The following is a 25,724-nucleotide window of genomic DNA, read 5'->3' as shown; positions in this document are numbered from 1 at the left end:
CACTACCCCTTCTAAGTTGTTCACATTTCCATGCTGATGAGTGTACTTTCTGCTCTACTAGTCACAAAGCACATGCAGATTTGATAAAAAATGCCATACTTGCAAATTTCCACTTAAGTATTACATTAAAAATAAGTTTAAACAGATTTGAATTCAGCTAATCTGACTATTTTTAAAAATAGCTGAACCATTTAAAATACCCCTACCTACACTTCCAGTTAATGTCTTGTCTAAGTAATGTATCTCAAGGAAAGTTTATCCTTTAAAATCAGTCAGGATTTTTCCCAGTGAGCACTGGCTCAATCAACCACCTTAAGAAATTGCTTTTTAACCACCACTTACTCAATCCAACAGCCATCTTCATTTTGAAGGCCCTAAATAACCATCTCTTAAACTGCTCCACCAGTCCAGTGCCATCTCGCTTGTGAAAAAAACATTATGTTCTCTTATGCTCATCATTTCATACAAAATACTCCTGCGTCAGAAATGTACACACACACACACACACACACACACACACACACACACACACACACACACACACACACACACCAAAAAAAAAAAAGACAGAGAGAGAAAGGCCAGGTATAACTTTTTTTTGGGGGGGGGGCATGGTACCTCAGTGCGGTCTCCTGTTGTCCGACTTCGCCCTGAACCATGACCCCGTGATCCAGACCCTGCAGAACCCCTGGATGATGAACTTCCAGCTGTGGAACAGTTACTAGATAACTGACTCCGGGACAAAAAGTTAGGTCTGCTGTATGGAATGACGTCTTCCTCTGAAAACAGAAAAACAAACAGGCACCATAATAAATAAGGACAACTTACCAGAGAAAAATTTGTTGCATAAAAAGGCTTCTCCAGGTCAGCAGAAGTATGGAGATACAGCCAGACAGAAAAAGTGGCAGTTTGTTTACTCTGTATCAGCTGAGGTAAATGAACTCTGTATGCTATACTTACTAGAATAATAAGAAATTAGTGTGCTTTAAACTAATCAATGAGTCACTCTGTCTAACTACAGTAAAAAGACATAATGATGTTTTGTACCAGCAACTGACTCATATTGTATTATGCTAACTCCTGTAATAAGTCACTGTACCTACCTTTTAAACATTAACATAACTCAGTGTACACAGGCAGGCCAATTGCACTTTATCTTACCAGTGTAACCTCTTCTACTTCATTTAGTTCACCCATTCATTCATTTCTCTAATTTTATATTTTTCTCAGCCTCACAGCGCATGTTACTTTATAACTCCAAAACTCAAAAGACAAACCACGTAAACAAAAAACGAGCTTTAAGAAGCAATTCACTCGGAAGGTTGTTTAATAATATTGTTGTTTAATAATGTTAGCACACGCTTTCGGAGAGCTCTATGTCCCTCCTTCCTCAGACACAACGATAATAAAATAATTAATTAAGTAAATGCATTTTATACACTCCAAATCAATTAGTTATGCTAAACAAATCCAATTATGAGAAACCTACACAGTAAACTGAAAGCAGCTACAAATTCAAAATAAAACACTATTACTAAAACAAAGCTTACAACCTATAATACCCTTCAAACAATCAATGATTTAAATTGTTATAAAAACAAAATACATAATTATGAATCAACTATAAAAAATAAAATACATAATTATGAATCTACTATAAAAACATATATATATATATATATATATATATATATATATATATATATATATATATATGTATAAATGTAAGTAAACAAACAAATATACAAAAAATATATATGTGTAAAACTTCATTTAAAACATCATATTATTTGAAACTCAGCCAGACTGTCTTTTACAAATAACTTCAAATTTTATTTCTGAAACAAACCAACACGGGTACCCCCTGTGGAGAAACATAGTGCTCAAGTGCTCACACTCCTCTAATTGGGCCCTTATTGCCGAAGATCCTTATTTGTTTGGGCAGTTAGGTGACAGCCCAAAAATTTAAGAAGATTAATTCTGACATTAGGGGTGGCCTTTGGCAGAACCAGTTAGAAATTGATGAACTTTTTTGGCAAATTCGCACCGCTGCCTACACTTACCCTGGTTTGAATGATCATGTGTCCATTAGTTGTATTTTAAAAAACCTTGCCTTAAAAAAGTGACATGAGTTTTAAATAATATGATGTTTTAAATGAAGTTTTACACATATATATTTTTTGTATATTTGTTTGTTTACTTACATTTATACATATATATATATATATATATCTGTTTTTATAGTAGATTCATAATTATGTATTTTGTTTTTATAAAAATTTAAATCATTGATTGTTTGAAGGGTATTATAGGTTGTAAGCTTGGTTTTAGTAGTAGTGTGTTATTTTGAATTTGTAGCTGCTTTCGGTTTAATGTGTAAGTTTTTTGTAATTGGATTTGTTTAGCATAATTAATTGATTTGGAGTGTATAAAATGCATTTACTTAATTAATTATTTTATTATCATTGTGTCTGAGGAAGGAGGGACATAGAGCTCTCCGAAAGCGTGTGCTAACATTATTAAACAACAATATTATTAAACAACCTTCCGAGTGAATTCCTTCTTAAAGCTCGTTTTTTGTTTGCATGTTACTTTATGTTTTATCTGGCTATATCACGAGCTTCGCTTTGATGTGCAGTAATCAGAAATTATTTCACATGTAATTATTTCAAACCATTATTAATATTGTTTTTAGCTTTCACCAATTCAAGCCAAATTGCATTCTGCATACATTCTCAGCCTACAGAGCCATTTAACTATGTCTCTATGAAAAAGGAGAAATCAATTAACTATAAATAGTGCAAGAACTGGCACTGCTACCAGAAGAAAAAAGATGACGCCCTGAATTGCCATAGTATGACATATATTATGATAATGGAATTCAGGCAATATGATCAGTTTGTAAAAATTGCAGGCAGATAATACATGTTTTACATAGGAAACTGACGGATTACATACACTATACACCAGCATTTAAAAGGTGTACATAGTTTTGGGTTAGGTTTATCAGATTTATTTTGTTAGTTATGATAGAAAAAGTAATGAACTTGATGTGATTTATAATTTAAGATTAATTTATCAGTTATGGTTTATACTGTATATTATGATTATTTGAAAAATTAGTAAAATTTGTTAGAAAAATAAATCTTCTTCTTTGGGCCTGTTCTCATTTGATACAATAACTGATTGATAATTCCAGATACAATAAATGTTTATTTATTTATTTTTATTTATTTAAATAAATGATTATTCCAGATACAATGCATTTTGAACTGGTATTAATTGAGCCAAATATTAACTGTATGAAAGTTCCCTTTGGCAACTGTGAAGTTAACTATTTAAAGTAAGGTCTGAGGGGCTATTTAAAGTAAGGTCTGAGAGTTCTACAACCGTTTAGCTAAATTTGATCCTGAGGTGTACTAATATACTTATTTTCAACATTTATATATCCTACTCATAGATTATGTCCCAATGTACAATATAAAATAACTCACCCCCTCGGTGCTGGTTTCCTCCTGTTTTACGGTGACCACGCCCTCTTTCTTCTCTTCTTTCCATAGATGAGGAAGCGCTTCCTTCTTGGTCCAGTGATGTCAGGCTGCAATCCAAGCTCCGCCCATTCTGTAACGGGGATGAGCAGGAGGTATCCACTGGGGGAGGATCAGGAGGAGGAGGAAGATCTGTTATAAAAGGAGACATTCTAGTTTAGCACATGCTGTAGTTACGGGGTCACACAAAGAAGTAACATTTCTTGAGAAAGTAAAACATTATCATATACACAAGGGTGAGGAAAATACTATTTCCTTCTTTTCCATTAACAATCTATTAAACATGAGTACTGGCAGTCACAAATGCACTTCCCCAACTCTGAATGTTAATTTATATATTTATTAGCCAGGTAAGTACACTGGTCAGGCAGGACTCAGTCCAAAAAAAAAATATGTTTGGGCATAAAAGCACATACTAATAGAATACATATAAATAGAGGTAGGCAGCAGTTAAACAAGGATTGGTTACTATATTAACATTGACGATTAATATTTCAACAAAAAACAAGAATATTCCAGTAGAAAATGTTAACATATTGCAACTCGGAGAATAAAAGGTTATTACAATAATGAAATTAAGCCCTAAGAAATAAAAATAATGGGGAGAGATTGGGAGGGGGAGCTGGCAGAGTGTATAAGTTATTAAGATGGGAAAGAACTAGAGTTAGTGTTATAGAAGTTATAATTTTTGTAGGAACAAAGAAATTAAGAGAATAGAAAGCAGAGTGGAACTGAGGGCGCAGAGGGAGTGGTGTGGTAGGATATAAGGTTAAGACAGATGAAAGCACAGAAATTTACTGTGGAAAAGTATGCATAGTATGCAGAAACAATGTCAGCAATAATTTAGACTGAACAAGAGTTGGGCTTAGTATGAGCGAGTTAGGGAGGATGTTTAATTTCTATCCCCTGTTATTGAAGAAGTGACATTTTAAGATTTTGGTAATGTGCTTAAGAGATTTAATTAAACTGTAATATGTTGGAAGTATTATTACAGTTTATGGCTGCTAATTTTGCAAAACATTTTTCTGCAAAGGCAAGTTAAAGTATTGTTATTGGTGTTTGTGAGCAATAATGAGGTATCCCAAAATTGCAGGTGTTTTTTCAGTAGGAGGGCAATAGAGGTGCCTTCATAGTTTGCACATAAGAATGTTAAGTACAAATGTCACTCTCCTATCAGTGGGTAGCCAGACAGATTTTTTTGATACCAAGGGATCACGAGGAGGGCACAGAAGAATAAACCCGAGATACTCTTTCTGTTTTTCTTTTTTGTAAAATGTGACTATTCTGAATGGAATGCAAAGCAATGTTGGAAAGTACATATTCCAAACAAGATATACATACATTGATAGTAAATGTTCTCCAGGTGTCTGTAGTAAGCAAGTATGAGATTCTGGAGGCTACATTAAATTGAGCTAGTATCATCACAGAGTGTGGGATAGCAATGATAATGTGTGGTCCAGAATTAAACAATATTACCTTCACTGGTTAAATAAGAGAACAAGCTGTTTCTCTGGATCATATATTATAAGCAGAGGGGACTCCTTGCTGGTGCCAAATAACATAACTTTGTATTGTTTGGAATTGACTGTAAGTTTTTACAGTAGAGCCAGTTCCAAGTTTAAAGTCATTTTGAACAGTGGGGGTTTAAATGAGTGGGTTAGTGGGATGATCTTATAATGACATGTCATCTTCATATAATACACGACTGAGTGGGTAGAGATTCCAATGGAGATTATTACTAAACAAGAAAAAAAGTCCTAGAATAAAGCCTTGTGTTACCCCAATTTTAATAAGAGAATAGTGTGGAAGGGGAACTGTTACATTACATGATGAATATTCTCTTGTTAAGGTAGCTAATTCAGCTGTCTTAATATTTTGTCACTTTTTTATGCATTATGTACTTCTGACATCTTTGAACTCAAGACAGTAATTTTTCAAGAATATTTTATACAAGATACGTTAAGTACTTCAATGGTTTCATGTTACTACTCTTTCATCCTACCAATAGCATCCCCAAATCTCTCAGCATTTTTCTGTGGCCTTTATAAAATTTGTCTTTTTATAAGAAATCAATGAAGTAAATTTACTACATCATGCCATACATTAAAATAGACTTTTAGGCCTTATTGAAATATAAGGTAAAAAGACATCACGTTATTTTATTAACTTTTTCCAAATGCAAGGTAATACAAATCATTTTATTATATTAGCTTTTAAAAGAAAAGTACCAGCACCTAAAATTGTCCCTGACGTTATGCCTTTTTCACTAATATTTTTGCCTTTGCCTCAGTTCTTGAAACAAGAGGTTGAAAGCCACATCCTAGGTTGAAGAGATAACGTAAGAATCTTCTCTTGTGATATGTGCAGAACTTGGCGTACCCCGCTGAAGTTGGGACGTGTAAAGGACATCTGCTGTTTTTCTTTTCTGAGCCAATGGGACAATGTGTGTATTTCCAAGCTGTAAATGTATGTTCTTTGGACAGCCTCAAAGGATGACTCAGCATTCTTCATCCTTCTTGTGTGTATTTCCAAGATGTAAATGTATGTTCTCTGGACAGCCTCAAAGGATGACTCAGCATTCTTCATCCTTCTTGTGTGCATTTCCGAGATGTAAATGTATGTTCTCTGGACAGCCTCAAAGGATGATTCAGCATTCTTCTTTCTGAGATACCAGCTGAGCTTGTTCTGGGGAAATGGAAGAGACACACCTTCAGGCACTGCACAGAACACTTTACAGGCTGAAGGGTTGCCACAAACAAAGCATCAAGGTACTTCTGGCAGGGTAGAAAAAACACACCGTCTTTCTCAGAGATAGGAAACTCACCTTCCTCTAACAGAAATGCCCAGGAGTAATCAGTGAAGGAAGAAGGTTATCTCCTGCTATTAGCCATTTGAAGGACAGCCACGCATTCAAGTCAGTGGTGTACCTCTAGCGTGAAAATAACTGCTGGCCAGTACTGGCGTCAGTCCATGACAGGCTTGAAAAAGGCCCTGTATAGACACCAAAGTATGTTTCCTGACCATGCACCACCTCACTCACTTTGCTAGATCTTACACTCAAAGGCCTAATGGGTGTTAGAGGCCATGTGGGAGCCTGCATTCTGCGACACATGAAAAGGTTAGATGCTTTGGCCCAAGTTCTAACTCAGATCTGGTACTTGGAGACTCTCAAGCCCAGTCTATGTGAAACAGTTAATGCATGAAAACGGGAAGATGACAGCTTCCACCCAAACCTCCTCATGTTTTCCTCACTCATCAGATAAGATGGCTATAAACTAAATCACTTAGTATTGAAAGAAAACTGATCTCCCATGAGGTAGTGTCATTTTTGTAGTAGGGGAAGCTGAAATATTTAGTCTAGTGACAGGTCTAAACAAAAAAAAGAAACAGGGAAAAAGCCCCCGAATGAGGGGTACTTTAACATTTACTTACTAAGCGAGTTTGCAATCACTGACTGAAAAATAAAGCCTAGAAACCCAACATACTGCATTACTTAATACACTATTCTCAATGTTTTATTACAGATTCTATAACACACCAGGCAAACTTACAACATTGGAACGTTCACAAAAAAGGTTAATACTTCTACATTACCCTGATTTAGTAAGTAACTAAAACATAACCTCAAGGATACAATTCCAATGCAGCCAAGTGTAGTACATACTAACACACATCTATCACCAATTTTAAAATAATGTAAAGTGTTAAGCTCTAAAAATTTACAAAATATTAAGAAGAAAATGCCATTTCTTAACAGAACAGTTCCACGACTCAATGTTAATGCGAACTTAAATGCATGGTACATCAACCACTAGCTTCATAAATACTACTAATTATGTATTTGTAAGCCCAAGCAAAAAACACAAACAGAAAAAAATACAATACAAAGCAACTCATACTTCACCTCTTCTCTTTGGTTTTGGCTTCCAACTGTTAAAATTTCCAAACCACGAGGAAGTGTGTAGGATGGTGTGGTGTGGGAGGGGTCAGTTGTTTAATTGACAACTGAAAACCAGTGGGTGTAGCTTCCATACCCACTCTAAAATCATACACTTCAGGACTGAAACAGCTGTTTGTAATCGCCATACTGGCCCACAGCTCACCATGCAGACTATACTGCCATGAAAATGCTTACCCAGCTGGAACACGTTTGATACAATTTCAAAATAGATTAAAAAGCGTGCCACTTTTTAGTACGGTAAAATGCAATTTAGTGTACATGTTAAAGAATGTGTTCAAATGGCCAAAACAGAGTTTATACTTGCAATTCTGTTGTATTTGCTGCTATGAACAGTGCATTGTGATCAGCTGACTTGCTGGATGGAAATGGACTTTTCTTCTGAAAAACAAATTTTAAAATTCACCTGCACCTTCCACACTCAGTGAAGACATTCCTACATTTTGCTGCAACAAGGCGATGTATATATTGCAGGTGCAGTTATGTTTGGTCTGTTCCTTGTAAAATCTGTGGGTTAGTAACTGCAGTCCTTAATTATTTACTAGAAAATACTGACAGGCATTTTGAGTTCTGATTTCATATCCTGCAGGAAATGCAAGCTAATGCAAATCAGGTTACACTAGCAACTCTCTAAGTTTGTAAGAACAATATTTAAAATTACCCCTCATTTTTGGCATTTGTCTCCATTTTTTTTTTTACTTTGTCCAGAATTACTGAGCAAAGAAGTTGAGAGGTATGCGGGGGACTTGATGATTGTTGCAAAAATGCAGTTATTAACTAGCATGTGCTAATATTCCCTGCCATGAACTTTTGGTAGTAAATGACATTCTGTGTGGATGCCTGCTGAGACGCATAAGTGAGACCCAATGAAAATTTAGCAATACCTGGCTGTCATGCTTCACTTGTAAGTATTTAAATAACTTTTTAACTTTTGTTCTTTGAGATGAGCTCAGGCTTCCACCTCATCTTTCTTATTTCATATTACCTAAACAAAGATAATAATAAAAAAGAAAGACTGTATACTTTGCTTAGGCAATAAAACAAGTTGAATGAGCAGGATTCCTCTAGTGCAGGGAACACTCCGCGTATCAACATCGCCCATGCTAAGCCACTTCTGTGAGTAGTGAGCTATGAAGTGGACACTTTTTCCATTCTTTGCTTCCTGATCCTTTGCCTTCTTTTACCCTTCTAATTCTGGTCTCTGACCATATTAAGGACCATACTACAGAGCAAGTACTGGTTTCCTTTGACTTTAGTCCTACTGCTAGCACTAAGAAAGGCCTTTAACCCTGTCAGGTACTTCACTAGCACTTCTTGATTGCTTTGATTTTATTGCATCCTTCATGCAGGAACGTTCCGTATGAAGTAACACAGAATGCATGAATGGCCTGAAGAAGCAGGAAATCATGGGATTGGGCACATTCCATTAAACCAGCATGGTGATTCCATGCACGTATTGTCGGAGGGGAGAGTTCACAGACTCAGGTACACCTGCTAGTGATGTTAGATGAACCCATACCAAGAGATGGCTTTCAGAAAGGGGATCCCTGATGTTATTCACTGCAAAGATTCCCCAGAAGTAATAGTCTTTGAATTCAAAATCACTACACTGATAAAACTGTGCAAGTTATTTATCTAGCTTTGTTGTTTACTGCTACTAAGTACAGGGGTAGTTGCTACATTTTCTCTATACAGCAAAGGAGCCGAAAACATAGTTACCAACAAAAGAAAACAGTTTTATAGGAGGATGTGCTGGTGTCTTCCTCATGCCATGTTACCACATGTGTGGCTGGATGTATCTGCATGATATTGTTTTTCAGAGACTAGTGTGGTCTATTATATTTACACCTATTTTCAAGCAATCCTTTGCAGTAAGATAAGGTGTCCCACACCCAGTACTTCATCTGAACTCCTACTGTAACCTCAGCTTTGCATTACTTAATGCAACACCAGCCTCTGCTCCTTCAGCTGTAGGTCCACACTAGATAACAAAGTAAACAGAAGAAAGAACATGGCTCCTCTCTGGAAGACAATCCAACAGTTTTAGCACGGTTGATTTTGTTTTCTGAAGCCATGGCTGTCTCACTTTAGAAAGACTGCTCACACAAGTGGATCCTGTCAAAGGAAATGATATGGTCTGCCCTGAACTGTTCTTTTGTATCATAAACAATGAAATTCCACACATACCCTTCCACACTTTATCACAAGTTTCACATAACTCACACTGAAATTATTTCAACTGCAAATTCTTTATACCTAAATGCAAGTCTGTCTTTCAGAAGAAGAGATACACTAAACACACACACTTTTGTTGATGAATCTGATATTCAGGTTATAGTTATTTTTAGAAATACTAAAATAGAATTTATGTATTTTATTTTTTACATCAATGCAAAGGCTCAATAATACAGTAATCAGCCTGTACAAATGTGTTGATAACAGGCAAACATTGACAGAAATGGGTGTGCACTCTAGTACTCAGAAAGCTCTGATTTCTTAATCAATCCACTCATAATCCCCTTTTTCCAGTTTTTATACATAGGGTCAGGGTGTTACATCAGTAATGACGACCATTTAGAGTCAGTGATCACAGCAGTCACAGGGTACTAGCCCTGCTGTGCTTGTTCTACTGAATCACGTGTCCACACTCACACCCATGCCCAGTTTAGAGTGTCCAGTCCTCCTACTGTGTATCTTTTGAATGCAGGAGGAAAACAGAGCAGAGAGAGAAAAAACACATGAACACAATGAGGACAAACAGACTTTGCACAGGAAAAAGTAAATGTCTAGAAAGATGAAGTTGGTAGTAGTAGTTTCCATGACAAAATGAAAGAGAACTGGAATAATGTTTGAGTGCACACGTACCCTGCAGATATGTCAGACTCAGCACAGATAACTTACCCTGCACATATGTCAGACTCAGCACAGATAACTTACCCTGTACATATGTCAGACTCAGCACAGATAACTTACCCTGCACATATGTCAGACTCAGCACAGATAACGTACCCTGCAGATATGTCAGACTCAGCACAGAAAACTTACACTGCACATATGTCAGACTCAGCACAGATAACTTACCCTGCACATATGTCAGACTCAGCACAAATAACGTACCCTGCACATATGTCAGACTCAGCACAGATAATGTACCCTGCACATGTCAGACTCAGCACAAATAACTTAACCTGCACATGTGTCAGACTCAGCACAGATAACTTACCCTGCACATATGTCAGACTCAGCACAGATAACGTACCCTGCACATATGTCAGACTCAGCACAGATAATGTACCCTGAACATATGTCAGACTCAGCACAGATAACGTACCCTGCACATATGCCAGACTCAGCATAGACAACTTATACCATGCCTTCAGTATCATAAGACTCATTCCTGGCAAAAGCAGTTTAAAATAGTCAAGTGAGGGTGATTAACCTTGTAACTCAATCTTAATTCTATGTTTCCCAGAATGCTCATAAGATGACAGCTGACTAGTAGCCTGGCACCACATTTTTACTTGCATGTGTTTGGACACAGATTACTTACTACATGTGGAGAAATAATCCTTGGGGAAAAAAGGACTGTTTCCAGTCTTGGTTCTCACTATCTCTACTTCCTCATATATACCTTCCATCAAATGTAAAGCCTGGTCTAGCCTACTCATGTCTATGATCTCCATTCTGTAACACAGTATGCACTTTTCATGTTGTCACTATGTAGCATGAGAGGACTTTGCCAGTTCCGTAAATGTACTAGCCTTTACTGATTTGTGAGGACTAGGCTGTAGTAATTTTGTATGTACTAGGCTGTACTGATTTGTATGGACTAGCCTGTACTGATTTGTGAAGACCTGATTATCATTGTCAATAACCCATCTGCAGTAATTTTAGAAGCTTCATTTGTTCTTGTTATGAACTGTGTGTGTTCTAACAGGATTTAGCAGCTGTCATTTCTCAGCATTTACTTTGTCATGGAAACAATCCAAGAATATGGCTTGTTGGAACTTCATTCCCAGCTGTGTTACATCAACTTTTCAAGCATTACAAACTTTTGGAGAAAAAAAAAATACTTGTCTCTAATCCAAAACTGCATAAAAAGTAAAAAAAACACTGCCTGCTGAAGAATCAGGAACAGAGCCAAAAATAATGGAAGGACAAAGGCCCAAAATCAGGGACAATTTTTAGATATTACCTCAATTAAGTTAAAAAGTTAACAGATGAACAGGCTTTGCATTAACACATATTTTGTAAACAATAACATTATATTATAATGATGTTGATAGGCAAAAAAATATGTTAAGACAAAAGGAATGCATTTTGATTATGAAATTTGGGACTTTGCATCCACATGGAATGAACAGAGAATGTAACTGGCAATGTCTTGTTTAAGACTATGACTTTAAATATATTCAAGCTATGTGATTTGATAGTTTAATTATGTAATTGATTGATTACTTGTTTTTTGTATATATTGCAAGTGTTTTATGAGTTTTACTGTTTTACTCTGTAAAGGCTGTTGGCCGAGGCGCTAGAGAAGGAACTGTTCAACGAAATAAATTTTATTGGAAGGTAGAGCTGGGACTCACTGATAGTCTTTGTTGTTTATATAATAACAAGAATGAGTTTATTGTCTAGCATTATTGACTGACTCCAACCCTCCTCTTCCCCAACATTTCCTCACTCATCTCCCACTATAATCCCCCACGTTCTCTCAGACGCTCAGACAAACGTCTTCTAAAAATTCACAAACCTAAAAATCTATTACACAGAATCTCTACAGCTACTTTCTTGCTCTCTTATGGAACAATTTATTTATTTTATTTATTTATTTTATTTACATTTGTTGACCGGGAGTGTCCGACTGGACGTAGGTCCATTTTCAGCGGAGGCCTGGGGAGAAGAGCTCCACAGTTAAAATAAACAGATAGTAGTTACATTGGATTACATAGCGATTAACAATTTAACATAGCAATTAATTACAAACATATTTACGATGAAGAACATAGTACATCAGTATACAACTAGAATCTTTATCTGTGAAGTACATAACAGACATTAACAAATGTTACAATAAGAAGTTCCTGCTGTATAATAAGTACTAGGCTTATGAGCATCTGAGCTTGCTATAATCAAGGTAGGTAGTGGGGTGGAAAGAAAGGTAGTGGTTGGAAGGGGTGGATGATATTAGAGTGGGGGTTGCAAGGGCATAGCTAGCATGTGTTTAGGTGCGCTTTTAGTAAAGTTTTGAAGTGGGTGCATGATGGTACGGAGGTAATTGTGGGTGCGAGGGAGTTCCATAATTTGGCTATGGCGCAAGAGAATAGTGCTTCACCAGCAGAGTTATTGGCTTTAGTGATCTGCAAGTGATTTTTGTTGCTGGATCTTAGTGGTCTGGTGGTGCAATAGGGTTGGAGTAGATTCTGGACGGATGGGACATTTAGTGGATGGTTTACTAGTTTGTGGGTGAGTGATAGTTGATACCATTGAAGGAGGTGAGGGAGTTCAAGCCAGCCCAGTTCAGCAAGTGAGAGACAGTGGTGACTACAGTAGGATGCCCCTGTGGCGAATTTGGTGATTTTGTTGTAGCAGTTCTCTAGCTTGTTTAGATGACATTGCCTTAGGTTGGTATATATTGGAGAGGCATAAAGTAGGGTGGAGATAAGGTGGGAATTTGCTACTAAAATCTTTGCTGCTTTGGTGAGAAGTTGCTTATTTCTGTATAACGCTCCTATTTTTTTGGGGACTTTTTTATGGTCATGGATATGTGAATGTCAAATTTTAGTTTATTGTCTATTTCCACTCTTAGCAATTTGGTGTGTTCAGTTGGGTATATAGTGGTGTTGTATTTTGCTGTGATGTTAAAGTGAGAGTTGTTTTGAGTATGTTTGGTGGGTTGAAAGATGAGTAGTTTAGTTTTGTTTGGGTTGAGTATTAACTGGGCATCAGATAACCAAGTTTCAACAGAGGAAAAGGCTTCTTGTGTGACTTTTTGCAGTTTGGGTAGGGACTGGGCTGAGCAGATGATGGTTGAGTCATCTGCGTATTGTATGAGTGTGCCATGTTTGGTGGCAGAGGCTAGATTATTGGTGAAAACAGAGAAAAAAAGTAGGGGTCCAAGGATGGATCCTTGGGGAACCCCTATGGAGGCAGGTAGTTGGGAGATATGTCATTCTGCCATACAATGGATTGTTGGCGGTCAGACAGGTAACTCTGAAACCAGTTGGTGACTGATTGAGAGAAGGATAGGTTATTGAGGACAGAGATGAGTTGTTTGTGTGGGACCATGTCAAATGCTTTAGATAGGTCTAGGAAAGTAGCAGAGGAGAGATAGCCATTGTTTTTATACTGAAGGATAGTGTTAGTAAAGGAGAGTAAGGCAGTGGTGGTGCTATGGTTTGGTCAGAAACCATGCTGAGTATTGGAAAGGAGGTTGTTAGTAAGGAGGTAGTCTGAGACCTGAGAAAGTATGCATCTCTCTAGTATTTTGGTGAGTGGAGAGAGAATAGCTATGGGGCGGTAATTGGTTAGTTCTGTGGAGGGGCCGCCTTTGTGGAGGGGAATTATATGTGATACTTTCCACAGTGTGGGAACATAACTTTCTGACAGAGATCGGTTAATCAAGATGGATACTGGGTAGGCCAGAGCATCAGCTGCAATTTGTAGGTATTCACTTGGGAGGTTGTCTGCTGCTAATTTGGTGGGCTTAAGTTTAGTTAAGAGTTTTTTATGTTGGAGGTAGGTACAGGAGAAAAAGAGAAGGCAGTGGGGAGATTACTAGTTGAAGGTGTGGGTTGGAGGCGAGGGGGGGTTGTGTTGTTTAGCTAGTGATAGTATGGTTTGTGTGAAGTGTGTGTTGAATGAGGTAGCAATATTTTTGGAGGAGTGAGGGATGTTAGGAGGAGGGGTGCTGACTTTACCTGGGTGGAGGATGGAGTTTATGGAGGACCATAACTGTTTGGGGCTAAGTTGGGAGGAGTCTAGGGCAAACTGGTAGTATTGGAATTTGTCCTGTTTTATTAGCTTTTTAACTCTATTGCGTAGTTCTAGGAATTTCTGTCTAGTTGAGGGGGTTTTGGTTTTGCGCCAGTGCTCCCAGGCTTTATCCCCGTTTTTCATTTCTGACTTAGTGGTTTTCTGTAGTCATGGGGAGGGTTGTACTTTCCTTCTGGAAAGTCTTATGGGGCTATGGTAATTAAGGATGCTCAGAAAGGTAGTATTAAAAAATTCAACTGCGTCATCAAGACTGAGGTACTTTAGGGGTTGCCAGTTACATTCTTTGAGGGATGAGATGAATGTGTGGGTTAAAGTTTAGTTTTTCACGTATTTGACAGTGGATGACAGGTTTAGCTTGGTATAGGTATTTTTTGAGCAGGAATTTTGGGGAGTGATCACTGAGGCTATCTGATAAGCAGCCTGTTATATATGACTGGGGGCTCTTACTGACTAGTATCCAACTCAGGGTAGTGTGCTTGCTAGAGTTTTTATTTATCCTGGTTGGAGACTGGACTAGTTGGGTGAAGCCATGAAGGTTTATATGATGGGTTGGATTGTTGCCAGAACAGGACTGCCAGTCAATATTGAAATCACCTAAAATGATAGTTTCTTGGGGGAGATGGTGGGTAGACCAGCTGAGGAGGTTTTCTAGTGGAGGGATGTTTTGGCCAGGTGGGAAGTAGCGTCCAATTATGTTGATGGTTTTGTTTTGGTTTATTTTGAGGTTGGAACATATTATTTCTTCATTGCCTATTTGTGGAGCTGATGATTTTAAGATCTGGACGTTTAGATGCTGTTTAAATATTATAGCTACACCACCTCGATTCTTGTTTAGCCGATCTACTCTTAGTATGCCCTAACCTGTAGGAAGTATTTGCTCACTGGTAATGTGAGGTTTTAGCCAGGTTTCTGTCAGGATGACTATATCTGGGGAGTACAAGTCTATGGTGGCATGGAGTTCATGGACTTTGTTGGATATACTTCTAATATTTAGGCTTGATAGAAGGAAGTCACTTGGCTTTCTACTGGCTGTGATATGGGAGAAGTTGCGGTTTCTAGTCTAATTATGAGGATTGGGGTTGGAGATGGTAGGGCCAGGGTTGGGGTTGATGTCTCCACTTAGGGCTAGTTTTGATATGCATGAGGCTATTAGTTTTCTCAGTTTTTGAATGTGTTTGTTTATTAGGGAAACTATGACTGTGCTCTGTGGGTAATAAGTATGGTGGGAGAGTTACTATGTTAAGTTGTAGGGATGCTTTATGTTTGAGTAATATAGCTGGTAGAATATGCGGGGGGTGCATAGGGATGGTTCTTCAGTTGGTATGAGGGGAGCTGAGTGAGGGTGAGACATAAGTGGTGGTGTGAGTAGTTGTACAGTGGTAGTGGTTGAGTGGGGGAATGATGGAGCTTTGGTAGGATGTAAGACATGCAAGGAGAGTGCATGCAGTGAGCATAGGTAAGGTATGCTTGTACATGTTAGTTGAGGAGGTGTGATAGTAGTGGGAAAATGGAGGAGGTAGTGTTGGGTTGGCGCTGTGGTTGGCTATTGGAAAGATGGGAGGGGTTTGTGAATGTAATAAAGGTAGGATGACTGGGGGCAGGAGAGAATAGGGGGCAGGGTGGGGAGCAAAGCGGGTAGAGACCCTGTTAGTTGCTCTTATGAGGGGGCTGGAAACAATCAGGTAGCATAGTAAACTGATAAATGAACATATGATAGTGACAGAGAGTGGTTGTAGTTTTAAAAATGGTGCCTGCCACAAGTAATATTTATTAACTTTGGGATTGGCTTAAGGTAATAAACAGGGAAGGAGGAGGGGGAGAACAAGGGTGTGAGCAGGCAGTTTTTTTGTACTGCTGGTAATGAGCCAAAGCAAAGACAAGTTTGTGTTTAAGAAACAATCAGAATTGACCATGGACTGCTCTGAAACTGTAAGTCATTTCTTAACCATTTCTCAGGTGGAAAAACAGGAAAACCTTGTAGCAGTAGGCTACTGTGGTCTCAGTTTAAATTACCAAACACACAGCATTGATCAGTTATGGATACTATTTGCTAACAGAAGGGAATAAGAGAGAAAGTGGAAGATGTGTGTGTGTGGGGGGCTGCTTACAAGCCAAAGCACAGTGCTCTCCAGGGGAAAATGAATATTGTCTCAAACAGGTAGACGCATACTCAAAGTTAACTTTAGCTGTCTGCAGATAGTTCAGACCCAGACTGCGCTTTTCTTATAAGCTTCCCATGACCCTGCACAACATTACCCATGTCCATGAATTCAAGAAAACTCTTAAAAATCCCCTATACAGCGCCTGGACCGGTCACTGCCACAATCCCACTTGAACCCTTTCCTTTCCACTGTCACTGCCACAATCCCACTTGAACCCTTTCCTTTCTTTTCCACTGTCACTGCCACAATCCCACTTGAACCCTTTCCTTTCTTTTCCACTGTCACTGCCACAATCCCACTTGAACCCTTTCCTTTCTTTTCCACTGTCACTGCCACAATCCCACTTGAACCCTTTCCTTTCTTTTCCACTGTCACTGCCACAATCCCACTTGAACCCTTTCCTTTCTTTTCCACTGTCACTGCCACAATCCCACTTGAACCCTTTCCTTTCTTTTCCACTGTCACTGCCACAATCCCACTTGAACCCTTTCCTTCCCTTTCCTTACTCTCTCTTTCCTTCCCTTTACTTCCTATTTCCTGCCCTTCTCCTCCATTACCTTCTCCACTCCTCCCTATTCCTCCCTTTCTGCTAATTATTTCGATCTTAATAAACCTCCCTAGTTGGACAATGTCAATCACTAACTACTCTCCTAGCTAGGACTATCCTGGTCAACAAATGTCAAATAAATTTACAAGAAAGAAAGAAAGAAAACACTAGGGTCCAGGCAAAATCAGGTGTTCCACAAAATCTGGGACAGTTAAGATTATATCACATAAACTGTGATGCAAAGACAGCTACTTAACTGTGAAAAAGTAAAAAAATAAAAATCTAAAAATAAATATATAAGATTTATTTTTCTAGGAAGTATTTCTGCATTGACTCAGATTGTCATGAAAATATGTCCATTCAGACAAGTTACAACTCCTCTGACAATGAAGAAAAAAACAAAGCAATATTTTTTCTGAAAAGTATTTAATCTCATTTCAAATTTTTACATAAATACTACCTCCACCTTGCCCCTCAAGTAAACCCTTCCTGACTCTGTATATCTCCTTTGACTAAGAACAAGTGAGAGAAGCTGTCTAAACAGAAGATGCAAGGATTATAATTTTAATTTCTGTAGCAGTAGTTCTCTCTCACACGCACGCACACACACACACACACACACACACACACACACACACACACACACACACAATACAGACAAACACATAAGAGCCTTCCTTATTAACAGCTTTGAGATAGAACAGACATGCTGATTTTATGAATTCCATGTATAAATGAGGCACAATTCTGTTATTATATAGGGTGACGTGGTGTGTCAAATGCCATGGCACCATCCACCAGATCCTGAAGGACTGTAGGCTGATAGAAGACAAAGGTTAATGATTGGGAGAACTTTGAATTGCCCCATGATTTGGAGAATATGAATGAGAGATCTTTCTTTGCAGTCTCCCATGTATGTATGTATCTATTTCCATTCTTATTTCAATCACACACTATTCTGATGGATGCATACCTATAACCTGCGCAGTGTTTGGTCACTGCTTAGCCCTAGTCTCATAGTAACTCAGTCGGCTTTCCTTCATATACATTTCTCAACCTCTCTCACTTTGGCACTGGAGGATTAAGTAGGTGTAAAAGGCTGGGAGGGGGTTGGGTGTTTTTCATGCGCAATATGTAATTTGTAGAGGACAGAGAGACTGAGATGTTCAATTTGCAGAAATCCACAGAATCAGATATACTACCCCAAATAATTTTCATGCAGTTACTTATACACTGTAGTCAAAACTATGATATTCATCAGTAAATGAACTTTGGTCTCTAGGTGTATCAGTCATTTGCTTGATGATTGCTATCTAATAATTTCCTGCTGTACCATGACACTTTTACTTTATTTTATTTTATTAGTTTGTTAAGAGAGTAAGAGCACAAGGCATAAGCCTGTTTCTATGGGGGATCCTGGAGCAATGTCTGGTTGAGTGACTTGATCAGTTATACAGTAGGGAAATGGAGGTTGGTGGAATCAAACCCTATTAGCTCATAGCCATAATAATATACTCTAAACTTCTGTACATGTACACACACACACACACACACACACACACACACACACACACACACACACACACACACACACACACACACACTAGATTAAAAAAAAATAAATAAATAAAACTGATAAACTGCATTAATAAAACAGTAAAATTTCTGATTCCCATAACAAATCCACACACCTATTACACTAGCATGCAGTTTCAATTTGCTGACAACATTGCGGGGAAAAATTCTATAATGTAGCTCACCGCCTTGTCTGAGGTCTTTTCGGTAAGGGGCAGCTTTGTGTTTCCTTTTGGCCCTGGATTTTTGTCCGGGAGGAGTGTGTAGTCCATCTCTGAGTACATTTCTCACATTACCTGCTTGTGAAGATTATAATGGTTAGAAAGACATGAACATATTTTCAAATTGTGACTTAGAACCAATACAGAGCATCCACAACCCTACATGTTTTCAAATTCTGAGTAAGAATAAAAGACATAATATTCATAACACCAAAACATTCTCTTATTCTGAAAAAGAACCAAACAGAACATCCAGTCCCCCCATCTTTATTGGTGGAATAAGATTATGTTTGTACCACTATACCTTTCAAAATCTTAACGCAAGTTATATTGACAAAACTTAAAATAATGGAGGGACAAAGGCCCCAAAACAGTGACTTATTTTAAATATTACTCTTATAAACTTATAAAGTAACTAGAATAACAGATTGTGTGTTACCAGTCATTTTCTGAAGGGTATGAAGTCTAAAACTCAAATCTATGTCATTATTTTGTATCTTCAATCATCGATGATTTGCCAAAAAAACACATTTTATGAGCAACAATCCAAAAATATGAGGCAAAAAATGGACATTCTGAGAAAATGTGGACAGTTGAGAGCTATGTAGTACCATACAGCTAATTCCTGAAGATCCAGTGTTAGAATATACTTTCTATATTAGTTAAGTACAATAATATTGAGTTAAGTACAAAAAAAATTAAACAAGTATCCCATCCCCTGCTTGTGATAAACTGCACAAAAAAGAAATGGAGAGAAACACAGCCTTTCTGCACTTTGTAGATACACATACACAAAACATATATATATATATACATATATATATATATATATATACATATACATATATATATATATATATGTATATATATATATATATATATATATATATATATGTATATGTATATATATATATATATATATATATATATATATATATATATAAAATGTATATGGGTCCCCTTCAGATTGTCGAAACCCCAGATCATCGAATACCATTGTTGAGACAAAAATAACATAAAACCCATTTCGGCGAAAGACCAGAGCAATGAAGATTTTCCTGATAATTATACCAAATCTAAGACTGCGCAACAGTGAGGAAAAGGAAAATCTCCCTTTCCACACTGCTGTGAGATGTCAAAGCACTTTTGACCAAATGTGGCCTTTTGACAAAAACAGCATTAAAAGTAAACAATGACACCATACACACACACACACACACACACACACACACACGCACATACAATGTACACACATCTACATCTGTCTACATATATACATGCGCACACACACACACACACACACACACACACACACACACACACACACACACACACACACACACACACACACAGTGGATATAAAAAGTGTACACACCCCTGTTAAAATGCCAGGTTTTTGTGATATCAATTTCTTAAACTCTGTAATCTGTATTCCACCCAATAATTACAGTCCCCTCCTCTTTCCTTAAGTCTCTAGAATACCTCTATCTCTTTTTAACCCCTACCTTCTTCATAGCCTTCTCTACTTTCCTAACCACTCATACCACTCTCTGTTTGCTCCAACATACTCTCCTCAAGTTATCACACCCTTCACTCCCCCAGCCTCCTCTTTCTGTTCCTATTTCCCTTATACTATGCTACCTCATATTCCACCTATGCTTGTCCAATACCAGCTACAAAGACAACTACCATACAAACCCACCTTCTCCCTCACACTTACTCCCATTTCCACTCTATCTCCTCTTCTCTCATTCAGCCCAATCCTCTGTACCTATTCCACCCTAAATTGTTCTCCTCTAAAGTCAAGACACTATCACCTGCTCCAATCTACAATCTACCAAAATTCATGCCTGGCAGACCAATATAGCTAAAGGATATCTCTTTCAACAACCTAGTCCAAGCTGGTGATATCCATCCTAACCCTGGTCCTACATCCTTTATTAATGACACATCCCTTACCCTCTTCCTCCTATCTCAACACGCTAAAGATTTTTACAATTAATGCACAAAGTCTAAACAAAAAAGTACACCAATTTTAAGCTTGGTTAAGCCATAACCAACCAGATATCTTAGCCATCTCCGAAACCTTGCTCAAGCCCTTTATCTTCAAATCTGAGATTCTGCCCCCAGGATTTCATCATCTCAGAAATGACCGACTAAATAAAAAAGGTGGAGGCACTGCCCTTGTCTACTCCAACCTTCTTACCTTAATTCCCCTCCAAATTCCAATTCCTCAATTCAAGAACACTGAACTAACTGCTGGAATTCTAAAACTAAATAAACATAAAAATATCTGCATCATTGCTCTATACATCTCACCTAGTAACAATAACTCTACACTCGAAAATATTCTCCTATGGGCCTCTACTGAAATTAACAATGAAACTTATATCCTTGGTGATGTGAATATTGACTGGAATAAAATCAATTGCCCCTTTCCCTCCCTATCCATTAACCTCTATAACTTTACTCAAATAATCCTCTCCAACAAAATAAACCCTCCCGGATCCACTACAGATTGGATCCTAGTCTCAGATCCAAATAAAATAACCAATTCTGGCACAATTCCTGATACCTTTAGTGACCACCTCCCAGCCTTTATGCATCGCTCAACTAGTTCCTCCCCACACCAGCATCAATACATTCAAACTTGTAACCTCAGTAGGTTCAACCCAACTACTTTCTCAAATACTTTCAAACACATGAACTGACAAATTCTAAACATCCTTCCTCTTGACAAGGCTATAGAATACTTCAACTCTGTCTTCCTTGATACTTTAAACTCACTAGCTCCACTAAGAAACAAAAGGATAAAAACTAACACTGTTCCTAGACTATCCAAAGAGACAAAACAGATTATGCACCACATAGACAAACTATGGAAGCTTTACCAAAACAATAAACTGGACAATACCTTGCTCCAATATAAACAGCTCCGCAACCATGCAAAACGACTAATCACCAAAGACAAAAAATCCTACTATATCAAACTTCAGTCCAATAACAATAAAACCCCCAAAAATTCTGGAACTCAATAAACTCACTCCTCAATCCAGGATCCAAGAATAATCCCTGTCCTGACCCAAGTAAATCTGACCTCGAACTAGGCTCTGAATTTAACTCATTTTTCATAGACACTATTACTATCCTCACCAAGACATTTCCAAATAATAACTCAACTGATCTACACTCTCCCCCTTCTAACTCACCTCATCTGTTTGAACTCAAACCCATCTCCACTAACTTTATAAAAAAAAACGTTTGTCCAAACTTAAACCTTGCTCTAACACTCCAGACAATATTCCCTCTTCCTTCCTAAAATGTGCTGCTGATGGCATTGCTCTCCCAATCAGCATCATTATCAACTGATCCATAAAAGAATCATACGTCCCCAAACTCTGGCGCTCAGCTTATATTCTTCCTCGTCATAAAGGAGACAAAACTACCAGCATCTCAAACTTTTGCCCCATTGCTTTGCTCTCACCAGTCTCCAAAATCCTAGAAAAATGCATCCACCTCCAACTTATGCCTTTCCTGACCCAAAACAATCTTTTCACTCCTATCCAGCATAACTTCCGTCCAGGCCATAGCACAATAACTGCTCTACTCTCTTTCCTAGAAACTGCCAATCAAGCCTGAGATTCAGGATACTTAGTTTCTACTGTTTTACTCAATCAGTCTAAACCTTTGATACGGTTTCCCACAAGCACCTTCTCTGTCATCTCTCAAACCTTAATCTCTCACATAATGCTTTATCCTGGTTCTCCAGCTATCTAACAGACAGATCACAGGCAGTCAAATGGAAGAACTCCATCTCTTCCTTCCTACATACCCCAAATGGCGTACCTCAGGGATCCATCCTTGGGCCAATGCTTTTTATCATCTTCATCAATAACTTTCACACTGCTATTCCTGATGCTAAAATCATTCAATACGCAGACGATTCAACTTTAGTCTGCTATACCTCAAACCTCTCTGAATTGCAGACTAAAACCCAAACTGCCTTCTCAACAACTGAAAACTGGATACGCCAAAACCACCTCTCTCTCTCAATGCAAATTAATCAAAGATTCTACTATTCCCTCCCACAAAGACCCTCTCCTACAATAAAAACATCTTCAAAGTCTATAGTCAAACCAACTCACCTATAGAAGTGGTCCCCTCTGCCAAACTACTTGGCATTACTGTAGATAACACCTCAAGTTTGATAGTCATATTCAACAAAATATTAAGAAAACCCACCAAAAGCTAGGTATGCTGTATAGGAATAATCACTTTCTCTCCAACTCTACCAGGCAAACTCTGGCCTCGACTTATCTTCTTCCTTCCTTATTATACGGCGCCCCTCTCCTAACCAACCTGTCCTTCTCTATCACCTCTAAACTAGAAAACTGCTACAACAAAATCTCTAAATTTGCCTCTAAATCTAAAAATACCACCCATCACTGCCTAACCCTACAATCCCTGAATTGGCTTGAACTACCAAACTACCTAGACTATCTCCAACTCACTACTGCACATAGACTCATATTTCACCCAACAAAATGTCCCGCTCTAACTAACATCCTTTCCCCTTATACACCCAACAGAGCTGTCAGATATGAAAATCAGAACTTAATTACTATCCATAAACAATATAAAATACAAACTTCAGACTCTCCACGTTGAAAAAGTAAAATATAGAAGGTTTATTTGATACTGTGGTAAGCGCTTTCGCGTATCTCCTGATACGCTTCCTCAGACCATAAACAACATAATGAATTTCAGAGCTTATATAGTAAAAAAGAAACTCATCATTCAATAGATCAATCAATTCATTATGCAATTAACTTTGTACTCATTTTAAAAACTCAGTAATCTTAGAAACAAGCTTTAAGCTACCAGTAGTTAGAATATAACAAAACAAAACGCAGAAAACATATATACTAACTAATTCTTCTATCATGTTTAACTCATTAATAAAGCTTATATTTCATTATTTCATTATCATTAGTATATCATACTTTCATTAGTATATCATACTATCCATAAACCTAAACGTTCTGCTGGCCAACTTCTCCTATCTTTCTCACTAGGCAAAAAATGGAATTCCCTTCCCTCCACACTAAAAACCATACTAAACTCAGAAAACTTCAAAACCCAACTATTCAAACACCTGTCCACTAAATGGAAATGTATCTACCTTCACCCAACCTAATCCAAGGGGGTTCTCGCTTTGGTTCCTTAGCTCTACAACTGTCATGGTTATCTTCCTATGAGCCTATCTACACTCTCAACAATTTCTATAGCTTCTCTCTAAGCTCTCAACAAGTCCTACAGCTACCCTCACACAGCCCAACCTTGTAAATATTTTAAATAGCATTCTACTGTTGATGTGTGTATGTAAAGCGTATTTACATTTTCTTAAAAGGTTTGTATGTAAACCGTTTCCACACCTAGCACATATCTGTATGATCCCTACCTTCAAGCTTAATGAATTTGTTAACTATGCATGATACTGAATGCATTTATGAGTAACTATTCTACATAATAATATCTTTAATATTAACTGTCAGTTGTATGTAAATTGTATAATGCATCTTGGAGCTTTTCTCCCCGGGCCTCCACTGAAAATGGGTCAATTCGGCCCAGTGGACTTCCCCAGTAATCAAACTGCAAATAAATAAATAAAATATAAAAAAAATTAGACCACAATAAATCATTTCAAAACTTTTCCCACCTTTAATGTGACCTATAACCTGTGCAATTCAATTGAAAAACAAACAAATCTGTTAGGGGAAAAATATAAAAAATAAAAAAACTTACAATAAGCTGGTTGCATAAGTGTGCACACCCTTAAACTAATACTTTGTTGAAGCACCTTTTGATTTAATTACAGCATTCAGTCTTCTTGTATAGGAATCTATCAGCATGGCACATCTTGACTTGGCAATATTTGCCCACTCTTCCTTGAAAAAGCACTCCAAATCTGTCAGATTGTGAGGGCATCTCTTGTGCACAGTCCTCTTCAGGTCACCCTACAGATTTTCTATTGGATTTAGGTCCGAGCTCTGGCTGGGCCATTCCAAAATTTTAATTTTCTTCTGGTGAAACCATTCTTTTGTTGATTTGGATGTATGTTTGGGGTCATTGTTGTGCTGAAAGGTGAAATTCCTCTTCATCTTTCTAGCAGACACCTGAAGGTTTTGGGCCAAAAGTGACTGATATTTGAAACTGTTCATAATTCCCTCCACCTTGACTAAAGCCCTATTCCAGCTGAAGAAAGGCAACTCCAAAGCATGATACTTCCACCACCATGCTTCACCGTGGGGATGGTGTTCTTTTGGTGATGTTCTAATAGACATGCGTCTGGAGCATTTCTCCCCGGGCCTCCGCTGAAAACAGGATCTGTGGAACCTAGTCGGACTTTCCCCGGTCAACAAATGTTAAATAAATAAATAAACAAATGTGAAGTGTTTTTGCACTACACATTTTTGGAATTGTGGCCAAAACGTTCATCCTTGATCTCATCAGATCATAACACATTTTCCCACATGCTTTTGGAAAATGTGATGTATTGTTTTGCAAATTTTAGCTGGGCCTGGATGTTTTTCTGTGTAAGAAAAGGCTTCCATCTTGTAACCCTACTGCATTGTCCAGACATATGGAGAATATGGGAGATTGTTGCCACATGTAGTACACAACCAGTACTTGCCAGAAATTCTAGCAGCTCCTTCA

The 25,724-nt window shown here is 37.8% G+C and overlaps 1 protein-coding gene across 4 annotated transcripts in view; it reads right to left on the bottom strand.

The window, feature by feature from the left end:
• ROBO3 (roundabout guidance receptor 3) overlaps positions 1-25,724 on the bottom strand; it is a 2,447,731-nt gene that overhangs the window by 49,384 nt on the left and 2,372,623 nt on the right. For 3 of the 4 annotated variants that reach the window (XM_044081188.1, XM_044081190.1, XM_044081191.1), the window contains 3 exons: positions 18,972-19,085; positions 3,495-3,680; positions 619-779 (listed from right to left, as the gene is read on the bottom strand). In XM_044081188.1, the coding sequence (XP_043937123.1) occupies positions 619-779; positions 3,495-3,680; positions 18,972-19,085 (461 nt within the window). The remainder of the gene's footprint in view (positions 1-618; positions 780-3,494; positions 3,681-18,971; positions 19,086-25,724) is intronic. The other variant, XM_044081189.1, reaches the window with a different exon arrangement.

The sequence above is a fragment of the Protopterus annectens genome, chromosome 8.part0 (genome assembly GCF_019279795.1).
Source record: "Protopterus annectens isolate FY-2018-M chromosome 8.part0, PAN1.0, whole genome shotgun sequence".
Taxonomy (NCBI): Eukaryota; Metazoa; Chordata; order Ceratodontiformes; family Protopteridae; genus Protopterus; species Protopterus annectens.
This window is presented reverse-complemented; position numbering and strand designations above follow the sequence as displayed.